This window comes from Pongo abelii, chromosome 18, assembly GCF_028885655.2.
Source record: "Pongo abelii isolate AG06213 chromosome 18, NHGRI_mPonAbe1-v2.0_pri, whole genome shotgun sequence".
In the NCBI taxonomy this organism is placed as follows: domain Eukaryota; kingdom Metazoa; phylum Chordata; class Mammalia; order Primates; family Hominidae; genus Pongo; species Pongo abelii.
In genome coordinates, this window is record NC_072003.2 from 57,420,325 (window position 1) to 57,445,281 (window position 24,957).

A 24,957-nucleotide genomic window follows, 5' to 3' on the forward strand; every position below is an offset into this window, starting at 1 on the left:
CAACACTGCAACCTCCACCCCCCAGGTTCAAGTGATTCTCCTGCCTCAGCCTCCTGAGTAGCTGGGATTACAGGCACGTGCCACCACACCGACTAATTTTTTTGTATTTGTATAGAGGCGGGGTTTCACCATATTGGCCAGGCTGGTCTCGAACTCCTGACCTCAAGTAATCCACCTGCCTCAGCCTCCCAAAGTGCTGGGATTACAGGCATGAGCAACAGTGCGCAGCTTCCCTCAGTTCTTTAAGGAGGAATTAAATGCCTGATATCACTTACAAAATTGTCTTGATGAAGTTTCTGTTGAGAAATAAAATTCATATTTTTAATTTTTATCTTTTAATTCAATTTTTCACAAACTTTTTGAAGTTCCTTTGTACAAGGAAAACCTTGCTAGTAAACTGCTGCTGTCAGGCCAGGCATAATGGCTCATGCTTATAATGCCAGCCCTTTGGGAGGCCAAGGCAGGAGGATTGCTTGAAGCCAGGAATTCGAGACGAGCCAGGGCAACATGGTTTCTTAAAAATAAAAAAAATACAGGGCCGGGCGTGGTGGCTCACGCCTGTAATCCCAGCACTTTGGGAGGCCAAGGCAGGTGGATCACCTGGGGTTGGAAGTTCAAGACCAGCCTCACCAACATGGAGAAACCCCGTCTGCACTAAAAATACAAAATTAGTTAAACTGGGCGTGGTGATGCATGACTATAATACCAGCTACTCAGGAGCCTGAGGCAGGAGAATCGCTTGAACCCGGGAGGCGAAGGTTGCAGTGAGCCGAGATCGCGCCACTGCACTCCAGCCTGGGCAACAAGAGTGAAACTCCATCTCGAAAAACAAAAAACAAAAACCCAAAAAATTAGCTGGGTGTGGTGGCACACGCCTGTAGTCCCAGCTACCTGGAAGGCTGAGGTTGAAAATCATCTGAGCCTGGGAGGTCGAAGCTGCAGTGAACCATGATTGTACCACTGCACTCCAGCCTGGGTGACAGAGTGAGGCCCTGTCTCCAAAAATAAAAAATAAAAAATAAATTGCTGCTGTCACTATTAGAATGGATTAGCCATCCAATTGAGTGACAAGAAAAAAAATTTACATGAAAAATTTTTTTTTTTTTTGAGACAGAGTCTTGTTCTGTCGCCCAGGCTAGAGTGCAGTGGCACAATCTCAGCTCACCGTAAGCTCCGCCTCCCGGGTTCATGCCATTCTCCTGCCTCAGCCTCCCAAGTAGCTGGGATTATAGGTGCCCGCCACCAAGCCCGGCTAATTTTTTGTATTTTTAGTAGAGGCGAGGTTTCACAGTGTTAGCCAGGATGGTCTCGATCTCCTGACCTCGTGATCCGCCCGCCTTGGCCTCTCAAAGTGCTGGGATTACAGGTGTGAGCCACTGCGTCTGGTCGAAAATAATTTTTAAAAGAACGGCATAGTCAGACAAAAATAATAATAAAAAGGGAGGAAAATCGAATGAGGCAGTAAAGTAAGAGCAACCTGGGCAGTGGGTGCAGAAGCTCAACTGATGCAAATCAGGCAGTTAAAAGTTGTGCAAAAGGTAAAGTAATGCACCAGAAGCAAGATACAAGTTGTCTTAAGAATCCCATTACTGGCCAGGCGCCGTGACTCACACCTGTAATCCCAGCACTTTGGGAGGCTGAGGCTGGTGGATCACATGAGGCCAGGTGTTCAAGACCAGCCTGGGCAACATGGGGAAACCCTCTCTCTACCAAAAATACAAAAAATTAGCTGGGCAGGGTGGCACATGCCTGTGGCCTCAGCTACTCAGGAGGCTGAGGCAAGAAGATCGCTTGAGCCTCGGAGCTGAACGCAGTAGTGAGCTGAGATTGCGCCACTGCATTCCAATCTGGGCGACAGAGTGAGACCCTGTCTCAAAAAAAAAAAAAGAAAAGAAAAAAAAAACCATTACTCCAAGATGTTTAGCTTCCAGCTTGGGGAGAACCATTACAGAAGCAGTATCAAGTCCTGTGCCTGGCCCAGAATCTCTAACCATTAACATATTGCAGTGCTGAGCTGAGGCAGAGTATGTCACCTTGGTGGGGCGAGTGCTAAAACACACAGAGATTGTGGTAAGTAAATCCAACCCATGATCTCAGTAATCTGGGTTACACTGAAGAATGTTTCCGATTATGGTGATACTGTTAAGATATTTGAAATATTTAAGAGGACCTAATGTCTTAGAGGATCAGACACTTGGAATTTAATTCAAAATGCTTAAAGGAATTTGAAATTAGATCTGTGGTTTTAATTTTAAAATGTCTAAGAAAATTTAACAAGTTGAGGCCGGGCTCAGTGGCTCATGCCTGTAATCCCAGCACTTTGAGAGGCCGAGATGGGCGGATCACGAGGTCAGGAGATTGAGACCATCCTGGCTAACATGGTGAAACCCCGTCTGTACTAAAAATACAAAAAAATTAGCTGGGCGTGGTGGTGGGCGCCTGTAGTCCCAGCTACTCCGGAGGCTGAGGCAGGATGGCGTGAACCTGGGAGGCGGAGCTTGCAGTGAGCCGAGATCGCACCACTGCACTCCAGCCTGGGCGACAGAGCGAGACTCCTCTCAAAAAAAAAAAAAAAGAAAGAAAGAAAATTTTAACAAGTTGATAATGTTTACAAGACCTTAATGTATTAAATTTATGAGCGTAGATTTAGGTTAGTATTTGAATGCTCAGGAAGATTTCATCAGATTTTAGGTCTTTCATGTTAGTTACTGGAAGTGTGTGCAAATCAAACAGTTTAAATGTGTAATTGAGTTTAAAATGGCCAAAGAAACTAAATTAGGCGTGCAAGCAATTTTTTCATTTTAACTAAGTTTTGAACTAATTGAACATTAAAGATTAAGCATTTCTATCTATATACAAAATCAACTTGTTTGTAGCTAGTTGTAGCTAGATTTATAAACTGATTAAGACATGAGGCAAATTAAATGTACAGCTTTAATAACTATTGTTTAAAACACTAGTAACTGTAAGCATCCCTTTCAGTGCACAAAAGCCCTAGTCAGATGCCAACACCCAGTGGACAGTGCCTCTTCATGTTAGTCCAAGCCCAGAAATTCAGAACATCTGCCCTGGAGACATGAGGGGCTTGCCACACACTGGAAGGTAGAGTTGACTCCCCGCATCTCTTTTCTGATGGGGATGGGGATGCGGAGGTATAGCAGTGAGGTGAGGAACTGTATCCCTTAGCTGGGAGCAAAGATGGAAGGGTGCCCTGAATGACTGGAGTGTCTAGCTGGCAAAGGACAACTGTATCCCAGCCCCAGCAGTGAAAGCCATCGAGCCCATCAGGTAGAGTCACGGTGGGCAGATGAGGTTCCTGTTCATTGGAGAATGGAGTCTAAATGGAGTCTGTGAGGCCCTGCATGTTATTATTAAAAAAATGAATTTTAGGCTGGACCCAGTGACTCACACCTGTAATTCCAACATTTTGGGAGGGGGAGGCAGGAAGATCGCTTGAGCCCAGGAGTTTGAGACTAGACTGCGAAACATAGCAAGCCCTTGTCTCTATTAAAAACTTTAAAAAAATTAGCCAGGCGTGGTGGTGTGTGCTTGTGGTCCCAGCTACTCAGGAGTCTGAGGTGGGAGGATCATTTAAGCCCAGGAGGTGGAACTGCAGTGATCTATGATTTCACCACTGCACTCCAGCCTGGGCAACAGAGCAAGACCCTGTCCCAAAATGAACTTTTAAGTGTACATACAATAAAATGTACTCTTCTTTAGGTGTGAAGTTTTGACAAGGGCACCAAGTCATATAACCACCGCCACATTTAGGACACAGAACAATTCCATCATCCCCCAAAATTACCTCATACTCATGTTTTGTAGCCATCCCTAACCCTTGGCAACCACAGATCTGTTCTACATGGATCTGGCTTCTTCGCTTAGCACAATGCATTTAAGATGCACATTATTTTAACAGCCTGTAGAATAATATTCTGAAAAAGACTGTTCATCCATTCTAACACCTGGCCCCTTACAGCCAGAGCTATTTTAAAACATGCTGGTCCTCAGCATGCTTTTTTTTTTTTTTTTTTTTAAAAGCAGGGACTCACTCTGTCACCCAGGCTGGAGTGTGGTGGCGTGATCATAGCTCACTGCAACCTCAAACTCCTGGCCTTAAGCGATCCTCCCACCTCGGACTCCCAAAGTGCTGGGACTACAGTCATGAGCCACCGCGCCCTGCCATTGTGCTTGCTTATGAATTCTTTCCCATGGCATTTCAAATACATTAAAATGCACCCATTTTTCATATTTATGTTTTTTTCTTCTGTGATTTTTGAGAAGAATCCTTAGAATTTGCTTTTGAGATTATCTGACAATTCTGTGACTCTTCACTAATTTATGAGAAAAATATTTTAAAAATCAATTATTGAATTTAATGAGTGACGTTCACAAGGTTGTACATTAAGATGTTTAATTCCACTTATTAATATTTACTTTCAACTTTCTTAGGTTAGAGCCAACGCTTTTTCTTTATTCAGGTCTCAAACATTTCTGTAGTCCTCTAGAAAGCTGAGAGACTGCAGATACCGTGCCTGTGCCCCACGTGCTTGATAGAGGCCTGCAAGAATCCCATGGCCAAAGTCATCACAGTTCCAGCCTGCACCAGTGAGGGAAGGGATGGGAGGCTGCTTTCTAGAATCATGAGAATACCCTTTCCAAAAACATCATATAGCATAATTATTTTTAAAGATTTCATTCCACATATGTACTGTCCAAAAATGTATGTGCAAATTTGTTTATTGCAGCAATACTGGTAATACTGAAAAATCAGGAACAATCCCAAGTCTGTGAATAACAGATTGATTCAACTGTGGTGTATCACGCAATGGTAAACCACGCAGCCACGAGAAGGGGTGAGGTGGATTTATACGTGCTAATGCAGTAAGATTTTCACAACTAAGTGGAAACACAAGTTGCAGAATAAGAACGCATAGTCTGATTACCATTTACGTAAAAATGAAAATTATAGTTTTAAAATAGTAAGTGCATAGGAAAAAAACGGGAAGATATACACAAAATTTAATGGTGATTATCTCTAAGAGAGGAAGAGGCTTTCGTGTGAGCATGGTGTGTGTGTGTGTGTGTGTGTCTGTGTGTGTGTATGGCTGGGGGCCAGGGCTTTCGTTATTTACTTCTCTGTAAGCATTTGAATTTTTTTTTTTTTTTTTTTACCACAAACATGTATTATTTTGGTAATCAGGAAAATGCAATCAATATTGTTTAGAACACAACCAGGACCACTGGGAGATGAGAGCTGATGTTCTGAATCTCCAAGCACATTGAGGAGGAGCTGAAGATGGTTTTTGTGGTAGCAGGTGTTAGGACATGTCCCCTGCTTTCAAAAGTCAAAACAACCTACTCAAAAATCACCTCCTTTCCCTTCTTTCTACAACCACACACTTTCTCAACCCAACCATAATCACCCACAAAACTGAAAATTATTTGTGAAACATGATTTCCACACGGAGCAGTTAAAGAGAGCCTTGATTGAGGGGGAAACTGGAGGAGGGAGTTATGGTTCCAAGTTCTACATGACATCTAAAGATGCAAGCCAATCAAATGATTCTACTCGAATAAGACCCTCCATGTCCGGAAAAGACCTGAAATGGCAGTAAGTCACGCTAAGTAGCACAGATACGTGCTGTGCAGATAAACATGCACTCACAAAGCATGTTCCTAGGTACAACAACGTACAAGGTACAACAAAATAACAAGGTATTTTGATGCCATCCCAGAGATCTGGGAGACTCACAGAATTTTGCACAGCCTTGAGTCACAAAGAGCCCCACGAGACATCCAGCTTGAGAAAATTAGGCCAGTGATGGGGCTGGAAAGCACCAAGTCTATCTGCTCAGTGTCCTACAGGTGGTGGCCTACAGGTCCTCACCTGCTGGTGTCCGGGGGAATGCACAGTCTCAAGCTCCCACACCTGAGCAACAGCTTAGATGCCACAGAAGCTGGTCCAAAGGACACCACGATGCTGTGGTGGCCCTGAAAGGGGCCTTTGCTTTCTTCCATAGTCACTTCAAAAACTGAACATCTGCACTTGGGTTCCCACCATGGGCCAGAACTAGCTGCAGAGGACAGAGAATGTTGTGTGGACCAAGTTGCTTTTGTGGAGACCTAACTGGCGCGCCATCCAGTGGCTTGGGTGTCTAGATCTGCCCATAGCTTCTGCTGTCCTACAGGCAGTGAGAGGACACAAACCAGCAGCCAGGACAAGGTCATGGCCATTGCTTTCACCTGCCCTGGCATCGCTGTCTTGAGCTGAGGACCATGGGAGCCAGCGAAGTCTCATTTGTAGCACTGGGTTTCTCCCATTTAACAAATACAACCAGTGCTTCTGTTCTAGCTCGCTGAGTGTCCGCTTTTCCTTCCAGTTCATGGGTGCTTCCGAATGTGTGGTCAAAAGCAGCCCTCAGATCAGACACCCAGACCCCTCTCCTGCCTCAGGACAGCAGACTCAACCAGCCTCCAAGATGGGGCCTTTCTTCAGTAGCGGGTGCTGAGAAGACAGAATTGAGATGGGATGAAATATGGAGACGGGAGCAAAGGGGCAACCAAGAAAGGGCCAAGGCATCTTCCTGCATTCACAGGAGGCAACTCTCATTTGAAGGAGAGGCCAGGGAGATGCTGGCCAGTTGGAATGTGTTCAAGGCAAAGCCCCACTTTCCTGGCTGAGTCTGTTTCAGCTATCCATGTGTCCCCATTCCTAGGACTGGTTCACTGTGTACCTCTTAACACCACTCAGCTCTGGAAGAGTCCTTACAAACGGGCCCTCCTTGGCTGTGTGGTGGCTCACACCTCTATGTAGTCCCAGCACTTTAGGGGGACTAGGAGAGAGGATCACTTGAGTCAGGAGTTTGAGACCAGCCTGGGCCACATGGCGAGACCATTTCTACAAAAAAAAAAAACTTAAGAAAACTTGTCAGGTGTGGTGGCATGCACCTGTAATCCCAGCTACTCAGGAGGCTGAAGCAGGAGGATCACTTGAGGCCAGGAGGCCGAGGCTGTAGTGAGTTATGGTTGCGCCACTGCACTCCAGCCTCCATGACAGAGCAAGACTGTTTAAAAACAAAAATGAAAACTGGCCCGCCTTGCCCCAGGGACCTCCCCTGCTTTGTCTGGTTAGAACCTGGCACGAATGCGTTTTTGTCATCCTGAGTCACAGGTCTCAGTTCATGGCCCTTTCCATACTGAAAACTCTCCATACGTTTCTTTTAAAACCTTTTATTCAATAATATATACTTTTAAAATAATATGTAACTGCCGCCATGCCACATACTGCCCCCGTCCCCCCACTGTGGAGTCTGTGGTCAGCTAGTTAGCGTGGTTTGCTGGAAAAACGGGCGGCCACGGGACGAGTTGAGGGGCTCGGGGAGCAACAGTAACCAACATTCTGCATACCCTTCACATTCCCCATGCTTTCTGGGTCGGGAAGAAGTCAACAGGAAGCCAAAGGCAAGTGAGCCTTTTACATTCGGAAGTGAGGTTTGATATACGGTGGTGGGCTGCCCTTCGCTTGGTCTAGTTCGTGCTCGCCAAACCTGCCACCGTTTTGTGTCTGCTCACGGAACGTGATCTCTCTATACGCGTTAAGACGTTTGATTTGGTTCTTGTTCTGCTTATGGAAAAGTGGGAGAACCGCAACAGACCTGGGGAAAGAGACGGGAGGAGGGAAAGACGTCATTAATCAACCTGAGCGGGCGAGGGGAGGCCTCCACGTGTAGGAGGGCCTGTGCTAGAATGCAAGCTCGGCCCTCCCATGCCACTTGGTGGAGAACCCTGTGAGAACTTGCTGAGTTCAGGTTTCCATCAGTACCCTCTGCCTTCCTTTTCTGATTATCATGACAGAGATGGTCTCTAGCACGGCCTTCTGTCACAGGACGGGTGCTCTGGGCACCACGTGTGTTGTGACCAGGTCTTCAACCCTACCCCATCCCTCGGGTCCAGGGTGCTGATGGAGAAGCCTCGGAGACTCTTGACCATTCTGTGCCAGTCAAGCTAGAAATTCAGCAGTCAGTTCTAGGTCCCCCTCAGACCTGACCTGATTTATCTGAGGTGTCTTAGGACTAAGACGGGGTCTGTATTTACTCAGAAAAAGGGCTGAGTCCACTAATAAACAAAGAGCAGTAAGTGAACTCAAATATTTTTAACTCTCCCCTGGAAACAGCTAGCTGCCTGGCATGGCCTGAAAACCTCATTTCTCCTTCCAGGTCCAGCATAGCAAGTGGGTGGTGAGATGCCGGCAGCGGAATTCTAGAAGCAGTGCCTCCCAGAACAGCACTACAGTACTCAGGAAGGACTATGCACCTGGGAAGCTGTCACACACACAAAATCATTTCATGAAAACTTTCTTTGGGTAAAGGAAGGGTTCCACTGCGTAGTATTTGATTTGAGAAGGGCTGCATGGTGCATAAGGTTAAGAAAGAAATGACTATATTTGCCTTTAAACACTTCAGCTGATTCCAAGCACCCAACTTCAGAGGCTCAGTGAGAAGAAAGCACACTAATTAAAGATACCACCACCTGCCAAATAATAGCATGTACTGCAAGGAATGGGGCTAGGGACAGTGTTTCACAAATGCAGAGCACCGGGCCACAAGGTTAAAGTCATGCACTAAAACAGTCAATCTCAAGAGGCAGGTGTCTGAGTGGCGTGACTCAGAAGCAAGTACATAAAAACGGAACACTTCCAACAGGACACCACTCTAGCCCCACTTCTGTCAAAGGAAAGTTTTCACATCAAGGTGCAACACACATCTTTGCAGTTCAAGGTTTAACCCTCCCCTCTCCCCAAAGAGACAGGAAATACAAGTTAAGGTCCTCATAGCAATGGTTTGTCTCCCACTTGGGAAGGCTGGTTATTGTCAACATTTTTATTTAAGAAAACAGGATTTAACATGGCATTTTTCTTCCCTCTAAGGGCAGCAGCACATAAATCATACATCAGTCATCCAGTGATACAGAGGTGGCCAATTGTGTCTGAAGTAGTCACTTGTAAAGGATCACAACCCAGGCAGTGTTGCTTTTCTGCAAACAGAAGGAAACAGAAGGCTCCATGGTCCTTGAAGATTATCCAAGTTTTCCACTAGTTGTCAAGATTTCTGTCCCAACCTCTTAGTCACCATTTACAGCAAGAAGAGCCAGCAAGTGAAAAACTGTTAATTTATTGATTCAAAGTTGTTGTTTTTCTTTTTAAAAAACAATCCCCAATACATGCAGTTCAGGGTTAAGTATCACATTTGTAGCATTGTTGAGTCTCAACACAAAAATATGCATCACCTGTATAATCCCATCACATCTTTTTCCAGCCTCTACAATACCTAGTTGGGGGTGTTTTCATTTACACATCCACATAGCTCAGAAGCATGTTATTAGCGGTTGATCTGGCCCGATGCTTCTCCGCCACCTCCCCTGCCCTGGTCTCCACCTCAGGGTTATTTTTTTCTAAAGGCAGGATGTTACTCAGTCTTAATTTATTAAGATCACTGACAAACTTTGGCTTCTTGTGTGCTCATGTGGTCCCTGCTTTTGCTTTCGGAAGGGTTTATATTGAAACGACTGTGACTCTGATCAGTTATTATCCCATCATTTATTTGTAGGAAATAAGTTTGCTTGTTCCTGTGGGTGCTCACACAGTAACACAGCTTCCTAAAGTAACCATTTAATCTGAACTGGCATTAAAGGAAACTGTTAACTGGGCTCTCTTAGATCTGTTTCAGTTCATATAAAAAAACTCTTCCAATCGCTGCTTGTGTCTCAAAGTAGTTCTGCTTCCATCCTTATCAACAGAGCACCTGGGAGAACCTGTCATTTCCCTGAGTAGGCACAGACCATTAGCCCCGAGGCACCCAGCTCTCTCCAGGACTCAGCACCTGACTCGAGAGCACCACCTTTCAGTCCACTGGGACCAATCCAGCAGGCAGCGCCCTCCCCAGGGTACATTCCAGAACATAAACTTGGTACCCTCTAATTTATCCCCTCAAGAAGTAAATTTCCTCCTCAAGAGCTACTTTTAGATGGTTTTTCTTATTGGTCCCTTTTCTTTTAACAGCCCCTCCCCTAGCCACTCTCTTCAAGTCCCCAAGGATTATGAGTTTGTCTGTCTCCTCTAATCTATCAGTCTGAGAGCACCTTCCTCTCTGCAAGGGAACACATTTGCTTTAAACCTTGTGAGTGCTGACATGTTACAGAATGTCTGGGAGGAGGCCTGGCTGAGTGACTGGTGTTTAAGTGCCTCAATGAACGACATCAGCGCTTCTCTAGTTGGTGAGAAGGCCCAGGAAAGCTTGGTCTGCATCATACACTCAATAGCTTCTCCTACCCAGCCACCTACCCTGCCTACAGGGATAGGACGAAAGCAAGGCCAGCTGACAGCATCCAGGGGAGAGTGAACTGCCACCACACCAGAGGTGCAAATATGACTCAGCACTTCATGAGTTCTACTCTCACCATGGGATTTCTCGGCAGAAGCAAACCTTGCAGTCAGGCTCACTTGTAGCCAACAAATGATATAGCCATCTGGATTTGGCATAGGAACCTTTTGTTCTCACCATACCAGGTCTATGTTCTTGAACATAGGCAGTACCTGAGATGATAGTATAACACTACCCTGTTCCCCACATTTTTTGCTTTTCTTTAGGAAATAATTAAGTCCTTATCATAGGCACTTTTAACCTGTTTAAGATAATGAAGCAAACAAATGAAAAGTACTGAGATGAGTTTAAGAAAGAATATGCTAACTGAAAAGGATACTGGGTGCATACATTTACCATGGTTTAGTCTAAATATTAGACACTCAGACACACACACAGACACATACACACCCCTTTTGGAACTCTCCAAGACCATCTCTGAATCTACGTAAATAGTCTTAAAATTTCGGGGGAGCTAGGTTTGGAAACAAAAATGGTTTTTGGAGACAGGAAAAGAGACGGTCTGAAACTGGACTCACTTCAGTTTGGAAAAGGATGGCCTAGGTGCCAAGACCAGACCCAGGAAGGGGTGAGCATTTCAAGCCCAGTTATGGTCTAAGTCTAAGGCATGAAGAGAGGTAAAAGTCTAGGTGCTGGAAAAGCAAGCTGTGTGCTTCAAAGGAAGAATGCCTGTGTCAAAGCTGCAGTTACAAAACCCCAGGACAAGGCAGGCAGGCGGTGTCTGCACCTACATCACCGTCAGAGAGACAGGGAGAGGTCAATCACCTGACTCTTCTCCTCCAGGTACTTTTATTACCTTTGGGGGACCCAAGGGAAAGGAATGGAGTTACCGCTTCACCAAGACCCTCTAGTAGGCTCCTCTTGCCTGGTCCAGACAGGCAACTTAAAAAAAAAAAAGGGAGGGCTGAGGAGTGGGGTGATAAAGGAGATTGGAGGGGGAGCAGGAAAGACACGCAGTGGCACATCTCCCTGATGATAACCAATGCTTCAGGATTGCCTATAAGGGCACATTAGAAGGCTTTTGATAATCTCAAACGCTGAGTTTTGCTGCCTGACATATCAATATAGGTTTAGCCAAGAGCTCACATCTTGCTTTTGATTTTCAGGTAGAACAAATGTTTACATTAGTATACAGAATGTGCAATGCAAGCAGGCAGCACTGGTATGAGAACCTTAACTGAATGCATTTCTTGGCTTTGGGATCTTATTTATTTTTTACTCTATAAACTCAACTCTATAATAAGAGGAGTTTCATTTGTATTTTAAGTTCCCACAGACCAAACGACAAAAATAGAATCTACATTTAGAGATAGGACCTGCTACCAATACCAATAAGATTTTATTGGAATATGGAATGTAAACAAATGTTTCGAACAAACATCTAACCTTATAAAAATGTATGGCATTATTAAATAGTTAATAAAGAAATCCTAAAGGGTGATGTGGTAGACACCTCTAGTTCTAGCCTAGGTGTGTGAAGTCCCCAGAGCTGTGGCATGGCCCTGCAGCTGGGGTGAGGGGACTGCCTATAAACCATGTTGCTGCTGAGTCCCCAAAATGAAATCAGCCCTATTTTTGTTTAAACAAATTCTAGCTTTCTCTGCTAACATGAAGGTTTGCACAATGGATCCAACACTTGCTCTGGGAGCACCATTTTCTTCCCCAAGCCCCTTGTATATTCCTCTCAGTTGCTTGAGTTTCAGATGGCCCTGCCCACACAACTCTAGTACCTGCATGCAAGACAGACTTATCTTTGCCATCACATAAATGTAGCACATATCAGAACTTACAAATGCATATTACCCTGATTACAGTGGGAAACTGTGTCTCATGGGGATAAAAGGAGGTGGGAGAGAGATATTTTTTTCGGTAAGTCTTTCCTGAAAAAATTCTAATGGGATGTTTTCCTCCCTCGCCTTGCCTGAAGACTGACTTTCCAGCTTTAGTTATGGTTGTGAACAAAAAGGTCTGTTTCAGAGAGGTGCATTAAAATAGGCGCACACATAGGGATGTGCTGGGAAATGGTGAAGTTCTCCTTACAAGCCTGCCAAAAAAAAAAAAAAAAAAAAGAAAAGAAAAAGCAACAAAAAAATAGCAACAAGATTTTATGGTTAGGCAAATCAACAAAGGTTATAGTGAGCTCCAAGTTATGCACTTAGCATGGAACTTTTGATGATAACCATGGACCAACCAGTTCATGGCATTGCAAGGTTTCGTGATCCCTCCTGACATCAAAGAGGACTCTTGTGAAAGTGACTGCAGTTTGCTCCCAAATGAATCCACTTGGAGGAAAACTGCGGGGATGAGGTACATTTCCTGGAGAGCTCATGTCATTAAAAAATACATAAAACATGGATTTGTAAAGAGCTTAAAAAAAAAATACTGTCACTGTTTTAATATCTCCTTTTTGTAAATGAGGCTGGTGTGTCAGTATAGACTGCTGACATTTCGCTAAGACTTGAGCCTGAATTTCACCAAAGGAAACCCAGACCACAATGGAATAGATAGGAAGTCAGACATTCAGAGCTTGTTGACTGAATGGGTTAATTCAACAGTGGTGCCCTGTTAAACAAAGGTATATGTACAACAACTCCGAGTCTCTATCTCCCATGCATTCCAAAGGCAGAGCTCCTTCAGATCCTGAACTAGGTGCATCCCCATGCTGCCACAGTGACAGCTCCCTGGAGACTAGCACTGGGGAGTTTCTTTCTTGCTTTTTGACAGACTTTTAGGTCTTTACTCTTCTTTGCATTTAGAAGGAATGATAAGAATTTCTTTTTATCACACTGTAGTTTTCCTTCAAGGTTTGTGTTTGGTTGGTTGGTTTTATTGGCAAGCATCAATGCCGCATTACCCGTCGCTTTCCAGTCTTCATCGTGCTGCCGTGAGACCACTGGAAAGCACAGCATTGTCTGCACAAGGCTGGGACTGCTCCTTCACCACAGGGTCTGCAAGAAAGCAGGAGGAAAGTCAGGCAATCAGGGTGGTGAGTGCTGAGAGCAGCCCATGGCAAACCCACCCACCCTTTCAACTGAAAGAGAGACAGACTGATGGGCAAGCCAGGGTCAGGGGGGCAACAGGAGAGACGGAAATCACGGAATTCCAGCCGTATAAAAACCAAACACTGAAAAATGATCAGGGAAATTGTTATTGCAGTCAACTCTTACACTTCCTCGGAGTACAGACTCAACTGCTAAGAGGCATAGAAACCCTAATTCCCACTGTTCAAATTTCTACATTTATTTTCTTTCAATATTAATATCATCTCTAACCCCTAATTTCTTCAAAACATGTAGAATAACAAGCACTTCAAAGGAAAGGTGAGTAAAAAGAGCCATCAGAAGACCTATCCATTTTAAGCAACCGTAGTTTGAAATTTTTTAAATTGAAGTATGACATATATTCAGAAAAGCAGAAAGATCATTAATGACATGTCATAAACATCAGTATTCCTAATTTGATCTAACTCGGGTAAAAACAGCTTTCTGTGCCAGACACTGGGGCGGGGACATCTGAGTTCCCTGGGGCTGAGGTCTAGAAGGCTGAAGGCTTTTCCATTTGCGGTCTCCCTTATGCATACGGGCCACAGGCTCAAGACCACAGCGACACATTCTTCAGGCAAGAATTTAGTTCATTTCCAGAGGAAATCAAAGGAGAGGGAAAGACAGCATGTTTGTTAAGCCAGAGACAATGACTTTAAGGGTTGAACGTTTCCATCTTGATTCAGAAAGCGAACTGAGGTAAGCCTCTCAACCTCCCTGCTCCCAGGAAGGAGACTGATAATAGCAGGAAGTTTATTTGAAACACACGTTATTAGTGGAAAGACACGCAGAACAATAAGCAACCAGACAAAGTGAATCCGCACACACTCCTAAGTGAGCAGCTCAGGCAAGATTTCAGTGAGGCCTCTCCACACCTACTTCCCTTTCCTCAAATTCCTTTCGTCCATCCATCTGTTCATCTCCTTCTTTCAAAACATACGATAGTTATCTTACTACTTTTAACTAATTACTAGTTTTCTGAGGGGAGAAATAATCTTCAATTAGGTTTCCACACAAATATATGTATGTTTGAAAACAAATTTTAGAAACTTGCGATCTATTAACTCAGGGTAACGGGGAGTAGTCAAACAGCTTGAACTCCAGGGAGATACATTCAGTGAATAAGCAAACACCTTTGGTGATCAAGAAACGGATCTGCAAAGTTGTCTCAATCATCTACAATAAATGAGGCCAAATTCTAGGAATAATCCAATCCAAATACCCTAGACTTCTCCTGACTGGTCTCAAAGACAAAGAGTGGAAGATATGTTCTCTTGAATGAATTACTCCCTGAACACAGTCCCTGGAGACTCACAGAAGTATGGGTGCTCCATGGCCTCTTTGGCAGTCAGTCTCTGTTGATGGTCGTATCGCAGAAGTTTGTCCAGAAGATCTAGGGCCTCAGGGCTGACGAGGTGTCTGTTCTCACTATGGATAAAGTTTTCCCAGCGTTTCCGTGAATGTCTGAGAAGAAAAATGAAGCATTAGTAATCAGAGACTAAATTCAACAAGAATCCTTATCTACTAGGGCTAACGCCAACAAAATCTCAGAATGTACTGATTACAAGCTTGTTAAATCTCTAACTGGTGCCTGCCCTACTGCCCCATAGTTACAGCATAGCATCCTGAAACACAATGGTGCTCTGTGATTAGAAAAACACAACTAGGTAAAACTTCTATATCTGATTTAGAATATGTGGAACCTTTCTAATTATTTTTTATGCTGTAGACTTTTAGCCAATTCTGGGTGGCATGCAGAAGAGTGGGTAATTTTTATTGGTCAGCAGATATATTTCCCAGGGCTAGCCTCAGAAACAGGGAGGTTCTATAAAATACTGTTTGAAAACTGTTAACAAAATGTTTACTTCTCAACATTATTGCACTGTACCTGAAAACTCAATGTGCTTTAAAATTTGCTATTGTATAGAAAATCCATTCCAGAGAACAAGAAGAAATTGTAAGTCTCTCCATCTTGAAGAGGTATGAAGTAAATAAAATAAAATATAATAAAAAACAAACTAAGTCTCTTACTCAAAGAATCATCGCTCTCCAAGTTTGGCCATTAAAAATAAGCTTATGCTGTACCAGAAAACTTTTTTCTGTAACATTATGATTTTTGTTTTACCTTTTCTATTAATAGGTTATCTCTCAGAGAAGTAAAATGATTAAAAGACATAAAGTCCAAATATCTCAGTAAGTTAAAAGAAAATATGCATAGGAAAAAAGACGGCTATTTCCATTTTACTATAATTAGAACAGGAAAAGAAAGTGATTTTGGCTAACCTTTCCACTTCTGAAACGGGGTAAGGTAAAGTACTCTCTCTCTCTCTCTCTCTTACTTACTGTCCCAGGATATCGTTGAAGTGTGGATCTAGGTCTATGTGATATTTCTTCAGATACCCATACAGTTCTTCTGTACCCAGAACCTTGGCAATGCGAACAAGCTGAAACACAAAACAAACTGACCAAATCACTGAGCACAGAACACACTGTGAGCCCGTGAGGACACTGCACCAAGGAATCAGAAGACTTCCACACCACTAAACCTCTAGGAACGAGATACAAACCTGAGTCCAGGGCAGGCAGACAGACCCAAGGACAAGAAGTTCACATGAATGCAAATTTCCAAACTGCCTTTAAAATAATGCGACTTATGATAATAATCTTCTAGAGGTGGACCAGTACAGGGCATCACAATCTAATGACTCAAATCTAGTTTTATCAGACAAGGAGGTGCCTGACTTCTTCACAGATTCACTTTGGAAGTTTGGCATAGATAGCATTATCTGCCTCTACTTCTGCGGACCTGGTAAACACAAAATTCTGTGCGATCTTTATCTTGAAGAAAAGCTCATATGCAGACACTGAGTGACATTTAGTGGCTCAAAGACAGTATTCCTATCTAAGGATGCTATTTTTTTGGCATTCACCCCCAAATAAATAAGAACCAGATAGCGTTTGCTCACCTGGTCATAGTTGTCCTGTCCATGGAAGAACGGTTCCCTTCGAAAGATCATGCTTGCTAACATACAGCCCAAACTCCACATGTCCAAGCTATAATCATACATCTGAGGCAATAAGGACAACCCATTAGCCAAGGGTATTAGAAATCCATTTTTCTGACATAAATTTCTTTTTTAGACGAGATTGGGCGTGTTTAGGGTGGTATGGCCATAATTTATTTAAAAAAAAATTTTTTTTAACTTCCTGGCTCCTAGAAATGATCTGAATTTCTAGTCTTCATTTAACCTTCGCAGATATTTTAGATTTAAAAACTTCTCTGTCCTCCCAAAAAACTAGCTGAGAAAAAACTAAAATCAGCATTTTAGGGTGAAATAATGGCTGGGTTTTGAGTGTATCCAAACTGACTAGATAAACAGCAAACCAGAAAAGCCCCAAGCAAGTATAAATAACCCAGAACAGCTCTGCTAACAAGTTTACCTGATAGTCCACGAGGAGCTCTGGTCCCTTGAAGTACCTTGAGGCTACACGAACATTGTACTCCTGAGCAGGATGATAGAATTCTGCCAGACCCCAATCTATCAGTCGCAGCTACAAATAGGACAGAAAAAAACATGTGAAAGGAGTGTTTCTAGACACCTATGCCTTAGAACAAGGCCACATCACATTAGGTAACAATCATTTGGCCACACAAAAAATGTGAGCAGGTGCACTGGCTTAAAAATTACATTTTCAGCAACCGTGCAAGAGTTCATTTTTGGAGCAGAACACTTGAAATGCTTTTTGAAAAAAATTTAAATTATCCTGGTTCATCCCTCTCTCTAGATCAACAGAGCTCAACCTTTTTTTCTGCCTACATTCAGAAACTGTAGGCAGTTACACTTGGTAACACATTCTCCCATCATTCATAGCTTTTCGTTGTAAGCTCCAGGCGTCAGTGAAAGGGCTGGGGACACACATCTCACTCCAGGACTGAAGCACTGCTCTAATGATTTATTTGTCTAATACTAGATGATCCATTTACTCACTGATTAGGGCCAGCAGAGCTGGATATCAAAAAGAGAAAGGACCCAAGTGTTCTTTTAAGGCCAGGCAGATTGGTCTGCGGGTCGTCAAGAAATGAAGCAGAAACCACTGGCTGTGATTTCTTTCTGAGGCCCTCCAGAAAACTATGACCAAAATAAACAAGTGACTATAGTTAGTCACTATAGTTAAACCGTCTACTTTCCTTGTGTACTACGCTATACAAAGTAGAAATCCACAATGGAGATGGGAGAAATCACAGTAACGAAAGTTGGCCAAAAAACCCACCATGAGTCTACAGAAACCATCATGGCACTGGACAGCTTTTTGGTCTGCTCCAAGCCTTTTAATCAAGCTTGTTGCTGCCTGGCTGTAATGGTACCTTTTTCTGTTGGTGATCTATCATGACATTGTGAGGTTTCACATCCCTGTGCATGATTCCCTTGCTGTGGCAGTAATCCAGAGCCTATTAGGTAAGAAAGCACAGATAATAGTAAGCAACCCCTCTACCATCCCCCAACACAAGCATAGTCTTATTGTTTGTGACACCTTGACTTGAATACAGTCCCCCAAGGGGCAGCTTGCTGCCTGTAATGAAAGAGAAAAAAAGCGTGCTTCAGAAGGCACCCCTTGCTCTCTCCACACACTACAGCTGCTAGAAAGAGGGTATGAAGGGAATGGCAAGGGCTATGAGGAAGATTTCTTTCTTCTTTTTTTTTTGAGATGGAGTTTCACTCTGTTGCCCAGGCTGGAGTGCAGTGGTGCAATCTCGGCTCACTGCAAGCTCCGCCTCCCGGGTTCATGCCATTCTCCTGCCTCAGCCTCCCGAGTAGCTAGGACTACAAGTGCCTGCCACCACGCCTGGCTAATTTTTTGTATTTTTAGTAGAGACGGGGTTTCACCGTGTTAGCCAGGATGATCTCCATCTCCCGACCTCGTGATCCGCCCGCCTCAGCCTCCCAAAGTACTGGGATTACAGGTGTGAGCCACTGTGCCTAGCCGAGGAAGATTTCTTTAAAAGGGGCGGGGGGATGAGGCCAGGCACAGTGACTCATGCCTGTAATCCCAGCACTTTGGGAGGCCGAGGCAGGTGGATCACTTGAGGTCAGGAGTTCGAGGCTAGCTTGGGCAATACGGCTATACTAAAAATACAAAAGTTAGCCGGGCGTGGTGGTGCGCGCCTGTAATCCCAGCTACTCGACTGGGCTGAGGCAGAAGAACTGCTTGAACCTGGGAGGTGGAGACTGCAGTGAGCTGAGATGGTGCCACTGCACTCCAGCCTGGGCAAAAAAAGGCGGGCAGTGGGGAGAGGGGTGGTGTGCGTGTGAAATGATAAACTAGACTTTGGAACCTCACTGGAGTCACCTCTCATAATGGTTCAAAGGACAGACCAGCATCTATGTGGACATGAAGAATGACATTCAAATATATCTTTCAGTATGGCTTATTTTGTACACAAGGGTCCCACGTGGGTTTTCCAGATGACCAAGCATTAGTATTTTCCTTAATATAATCCCTGAGCCAGCTAGCCTTTAAGAATTATCATTATGAGGCCAGGCATGGTGCTCATGCCTGTAATCCCAGAACTTTTGGAGGCAGGCAGATCACTTCAGGTCAGGAATTCAAGACCAGCCTGGCCAACATGGCGAAACTCCATCTCTACTAAAAATACAAAATATTAGCCAGGTGAGGAGGTGGGCACCTCTAGTCCCAGCTACTTATGGGGCTAAGGCATGAGAATTGCCTGAACCTGAGAGGCGGAGGTTGCAGTGAGCCGAGATGGAGCCATTGCACTTCAGCCTGGGCAACAAAGCGGGTCTCACAAAAAAAAAAAAAAAAAAAAAAAAAAAAGAATTATCATTACGTTACTATTCCAAGGGAGAAAATTGCTTTGTATAAGATGGCTGATATGCAGATAAGATTTTATGTATATAATGGTTTTTCATAAATTTAAAGAGCTGTGCAACCATTACCACAATCCAGTTTTAGAACATCTCCATCACTCCTAAAATTTTTCTTGAGCTTGTCTATAGTCAATCCCCTCTCCTAACTTCTCCCAACCCCTCCGTGCCCTGCCCACAACCACTGACCTGCTATTTGCTGGTAGAGAATTGCCTTTTCTGTACATTCACAAAACGAAATCATACATATATAGTGCTTTGTCTACCTTCTTTCACTCAGTATACTGTTTCTGAGATTCATCCAAGTTGTTTTTCCTTGCTGAGTAGTATTCCACTACTAGTTGATGGACATTTGGGTTGTTTCCACTCATGCTTTCATTTGCCTTGGGTAGATTCCTAGGGGTGGAAGTGCTGGGTTGTATGCTAAGTTTGTGTTTAAACTTTTAAGAAACTGCCTAATTATCTTCCAAAGTGGCTGCATCACTTACTCCCACCAGCAACCTGAGGGTTTAAGTTTCTCCACATTCTCATCAACACCTGTCATTGTTCAACTTTTTGATTATAGCTTTTCTGGTGGGTGTAAAGTGGTATCTCCATGTGGTTTTGATTTTTATTTCCATAATGAGTGATGAAGTGGAACATCTTTTTATGTGTCTACTGGCCATTCTAAATCTTCTTTGGAGAAATGCTGATTCAAATCTTTCAATCATTTATTAGATTGTTAAGCTCCATTTTTTTAAATGTAAAAATTTGCTTCTAAATCTCCCTTGCCTAACATAATAACTATATTCATAAACTTCAAATTCAGGACCTTTGGCTAATCTTAACAAGCACCTGAATCCTACACAAGGTCAATGAAATACTCCTCAACTAGAATCCCTGTCCTCTCCTCTACCTACCAGTAGAGGCCCCCTCCAGTTTTAACAACCAAAAATGGTTCCAGATTTTGCCCAATGTCCCCTGGGGGACAAGCTTGACCTGGATGAGAAGCAATAAACTAGACTCTCGAGGACACTGGAATGGACTTCTTCATGCTGGAGGAGTATACAAGGCAGAGAATGAGCCCTAGGATTAGCATTCCAGGAATAAGCTCCCTCGATCTGTGCTTTTCCCTGAACCAAGAGTATACAATATAGAATGCTTGTAATGGACAGGCACGGTGGCTCACGCCTGTAATCCCAGCAGTTTGGGAGGCTGAGGCGGGCAGATCACGAGGTCAGGAGTTTTGAGACCAGCCTGACCAACAGGGTGAAACCCCGTTTCTACTACAAATACAAAAATTAGCCAGGTGTGGTGGTGCATGCCTGTAATCCCAACTACTCAGGAGGCCGAGGCAGGAGAATTGCTTGAACCTGGGAGGTGGAGGTTGCAGTGAGCCGAGATCGTGCCACCGCACTCCAGCCTGGGCGACATAAACTCTGTCTCCAAAAAAAAAAAAAAAAAAAAAAAAAAAGAAAGAATGCTTGTTATTTGAAGATCAAGAACAGGCACTACTAAACTATGGGGGATACATATAAAGATATAATCTTCAGAGGAGACACTGAACAGAAGAACACAAGAGAGCCCTGCAGGATGTTCACAATATCCTCTACCAGCCCTGTCCAATACAACTTTCTGCAATGACGGAAATATTCTATTCCTGCACTCTATAATATGGTAGCCACTAGCCACATGAGGCCACTGAGCACCTGAAATGTGCCTAGTGTGACTAGGGAACTAAATTTTATTTTATTATTTTATTTTTTTGTACAGGGCCTTGCTCTGTTGCCCAGGCTAGAGTACAGTGGCATGATCTCAGCTCACTGCAACCTCTGCCTCGCAGGCTCAAGTGGATCCTCCCACCTCCACCTCCTGAGTAGCTGGAACCATAGGCATGCACCACTACACCTGGCGCATGCATATATATATATACGTATATATATATACGTATATATATATATTTTTTGGTAGCTACGGGGCTTTGCCATGTTGCCCAGGCTGGTCTGGAACTCCTGAGCTCAAGCAATCAACCTGCCTTGGCCTCCCAAAGCATTGGGATTTATAGGCGTGAGCCACCAAGTCTGGCCAGCAACTAAATTTTGAATTTCACTTAATTTAAATAGCTACCTATGGGCAGTGGTTACTAACTATACTGGATATCATTGTCCTGTGTAAATCTGGGTGAAAGTCTTACATACACAAACATCCAAAAGACTATGTTTAAGATTTATTCACTTCACTTACATTCTACTTCAATTTTTTCCCTCTGTTTTACAATAACTGTAGCAAGATTCCAAAGTGCCTTTGTGGCAGTGCTTTATGAAACCAGGGGTTGTGAGGGCAGACCTCCTTGAATCTGAATCAGGAGATCAGGTTGAGTCACTGAGTCATCACACTGCAGCCCTCAGTTGCTTCTACATTTTCAAAGGAGTTAAATATTTAGTCTTCCCCACTCTTATTTTTTCTTTTCAAAGAGAAAATTTACCAAGTGTTGATTCTGCTATATTGCCTACTCTTTGTCCAAAGGAATAAACTAATTAAGACCACAATACCTGGCATGTGAAAAATACTCAATGAAAGCAAAGACTGAACAAATACAGTAAGGTAATTAATTCTTTTGCCAAGTTTCCTAGTCGGACTCCCTATGGAGTTACTGACATTCTTTGAAATTCTTTGGGGAATTATTTCAGTTTTAAAATCTGGTACAGTTTCTGACCATTAAGCATGAAAGACGTTTTTCAAGTTTCATCTGGGATTCTACGTCTCATTAGCAAAAATAAGTGTGTATGTCCTTACTGCCTAGCTGCTACCTCCAGAAAGCAGAAAGGACATCAGACATTGAGTGACATCCACATGTCCACCTGGGAAGACCTGCATTAGCTGGATGTCTTTATGGGACCTGAGGGCAGGCTAGCTTATACAACTTTAGCTTTGGCTGATGGTTAAATAACACAAAATCTCAAACCATCTTACTTAAAAATAACCAACTGTGAGATTTGAACTGTAGCTCTCATGGGGTGAGAGTGCATGGGATTACTTGGGAAGCACCTCCAGGAAAGGAGCTAGCCTGACAGTTCACAGGATCATGGCACTGCAAATTTTATCCACACCAATGCTTCAATTTTAGTCTAGAGAAGACATGGAGAAACGTGGGATAAATCAAGCTCGACCTTTTTCATCTTTCTGATCTTACTGACAAAAAGGAAGACCCATTAGTCATAAGAGTGAACCTTAAATCCACCACCTCAGCTTTCTCTAATAAAAAGTGGTGCGTACAAGTTCTTATTAAAACACATTCATTTCATAGAACTGTTCTTAAGATCTACAACTACCCTAAAACTTTTCACAAGACTGCATATTAATACATGCATTTTTGGAGGCAGTTCATAGTTTTCATTAGGTTCTTAGTGATCCAGGACACAAAAATCTGGGACCTATGGGTGTATTCCATTTTACAAACTAAGCATTCCTTTAAGTGCTTATCTAGACAAACAAAATGATCATTCCTCCACCAACCAGTAATTCTTCAAATTTCACTGTGCTTGGGATTAGTAAGTCTCTTAGACATTCTACCCATCACTTCTCCTTGCATTAACGAGCCAGGGCTACAGGGGTAGGGTAGGAAGACTCATGCAAGAAGGGGATGACGACACATGGCAAGGAAAGATGGCTGCAAATGCCTGCCACCCCTGTAGGCATGTCTCTCTATAATATGCCTACATATTCAATGCTTTTCCCATCAAGAGTGGAGTCGGTTTTTCCACGCTTTGAAGCTAGGCTTGGCCATGTGATTTGCTTTGGCCAACAGGGTTATTAGCAAATGTGACACAGGTAGAGGATTGAAAAGTGCCTATACATTGAGGTTTCCCTCTCTCTGCTGCTAGGAACCCCAGGAGGACCACCATGGGAAGCAGCATGAACTTCACGGGCTGGAGGATGAGACCTCAACTATCCCTGCTGCCCCAGCTGTGGTCCTAGATTGTGAATGAGGCCATCCTGGACCATCCTGCCCCAGTCAAGTCAACTGAGACCTAAAGCATCACCTGGCTAACTCAATTATAAGAAACAATAATCATTTTTTAAAAGTCATTAAGTTTGGGGTGATTTGTTACATTCACAGTAGGTATTAATAAAGCAGCAAAGAGAAAACATACGGACCAACAAGAGCTATGGGAGGTTCTAAGGTATAATGTCCCTGGTACCCCTTGACTTGGCCACTTTTTTCCCAGTTCCACTGGAAAGTTTCTATGTGAAGATTCCTCAATGGAGGCCTCAATGTAAGTTTAAAAACTTCACTAAATCCTCTGGGTATCAAGAAACATTCTGCTTGAGTTCTCTTTGTTCTCTCAAAAACTTATCTTTTAATGAACAGGCCTGAAAAAAATTAACGGTTTATGAATACCACTTACTTTAAGTAGTTCATACATATAAAACCGGATATCAAAGTCTGTCAGGATCTGGTAGAGTTGCTGAAACAGATTCCAGAAAACAAAGTTAATTTAGTCTCACTGCATCTTGTCATCCTAAGTGCAGGCCATTGTCTAAGCTTATCTGATACTTAAGTGACTAAGGAATACCATGACTTTTTTACTACCTGATCTGAAATAAATGGGAAGACTAAAGATGAAGGTTTTATATTTTAATCATCAGAAGAGAAGAAAAAAAAAAAAAAGGAAGGAATTTCAAGGGAGAAAAACATTTAAGCCAACTCAGATCTTTCCTATTTAATGCTCTGTGATTTTGCCAATTACAATTACTAACCACCATTACACCACTGTGAAGTCTAAGTTGTCTGTCTTCACATTCTTACTGAACATCAAGAAAACTAACCCCACTGTAACACCACAGTATACTCTAGAGAAGTGGGTTCTGAGTGGATGGCAGAGCTCTGAAGAACTTCATGGGCTACTGTGGTAAAACAGTGGCGACACAGGCTGTTCTCAAAAAAAAAAAAATAATAAGGAAAAAGGAGGTGCTATAGCATTTGCAGATGGCAAGAGCTTACAAAAAAATCTATACCCTCTGCTCCCTGGAAACCAATTCCAGGCGGGAAAAAAAGAACATTTCACAGGCAACAACCGATGTCTCAGGAGTGAAAAAAGACAGGGGTATCAAAAATGATCACTGGCAAAACTGATAGGCAAATGGAAGTTTTCATTATTGATAATCCAAAGACCCACTCACTGGGAGTTTTTAAAAAATTTCTAAGAGTCAGAATACATTAATGCTACAAGCTTCATTAAAAGCATCATAAACCCTTGTCAGGAACTCTCATTATCTTTGATATCCAATCAAATCCATGTAAATCTGTTTTCTCATCAATCCAAGCCATGCTTTCTATAAAATTAAGAAACACACCTTTATTAAACTTATCTTGTTCTTCTATTGGAAGAGAGACTCAAGCAATGTAGGGAATCTCTCCAGGGAACACAGAACAGTGTATATAATGTGTCTGTGTAATAAGGGGGAAAATAAAACTATACATCCATATTTTCTGTATCTGCAAAAATGATACAGAAGTAATAAAAACTGGTTTCACGTATATATGTGTAAAGGAATAGGCAGCTGGAATACAGGGGAATAAAAGAGACTTTTCACTGTCTACCATTT

At 43.1% G+C, this 24,957-nt stretch overlaps 1 protein-coding gene and 1 long non-coding RNA gene across 5 annotated transcripts in view; one reads left to right on the forward strand and one right to left on the reverse strand.

Moving 5' to 3' along the window:
* The window catches only part of LOC129050817 (uncharacterized), a 37,125-nt gene extending 24,603 nt beyond the window's left edge, over window positions 1–12,522 (forward strand). For both annotated transcript variants that reach the window (XR_008514640.2, XR_008514639.2), the window contains one exon: window positions 8,220–12,522. This is a non-coding gene — a long non-coding RNA (uncharacterized LOC129050817). The remainder of the gene's footprint in view (window positions 1–8,219) is intronic.
* CSNK2A2 (casein kinase 2 alpha 2) overlaps window positions 7,218–24,957 on the reverse strand; it is a 40,395-nt gene continuing 22,655 nt past the window's right edge. For 2 of the 3 annotated variants that reach the window (XM_009250764.3, XM_054533992.2), the window contains 8 exons: window positions 23,757–23,816; window positions 17,850–17,933; window positions 16,925–17,035; window positions 16,450–16,551; window positions 15,827–15,927; window positions 14,799–14,947; window positions 13,297–13,390; window positions 7,218–7,658 (listed from right to left, as the gene is read on the reverse strand). In XM_009250764.3, the coding sequence (XP_009249039.2) occupies window positions 13,314–13,390; window positions 14,799–14,947; window positions 15,827–15,927; window positions 16,450–16,551; window positions 16,925–17,035; window positions 17,850–17,933; window positions 23,757–23,816 (684 nt within the window). In that variant the 3' untranslated portion in view covers window positions 7,218–7,658; window positions 13,297–13,313. The remainder of the gene's footprint in view (window positions 7,659–13,296; window positions 13,391–14,798; window positions 14,948–15,826; window positions 15,928–16,449; window positions 16,552–16,924; window positions 17,036–17,849; window positions 17,934–23,756; window positions 23,817–24,957) is intronic. The other variant, XM_063717316.1, reaches the window with a different exon arrangement.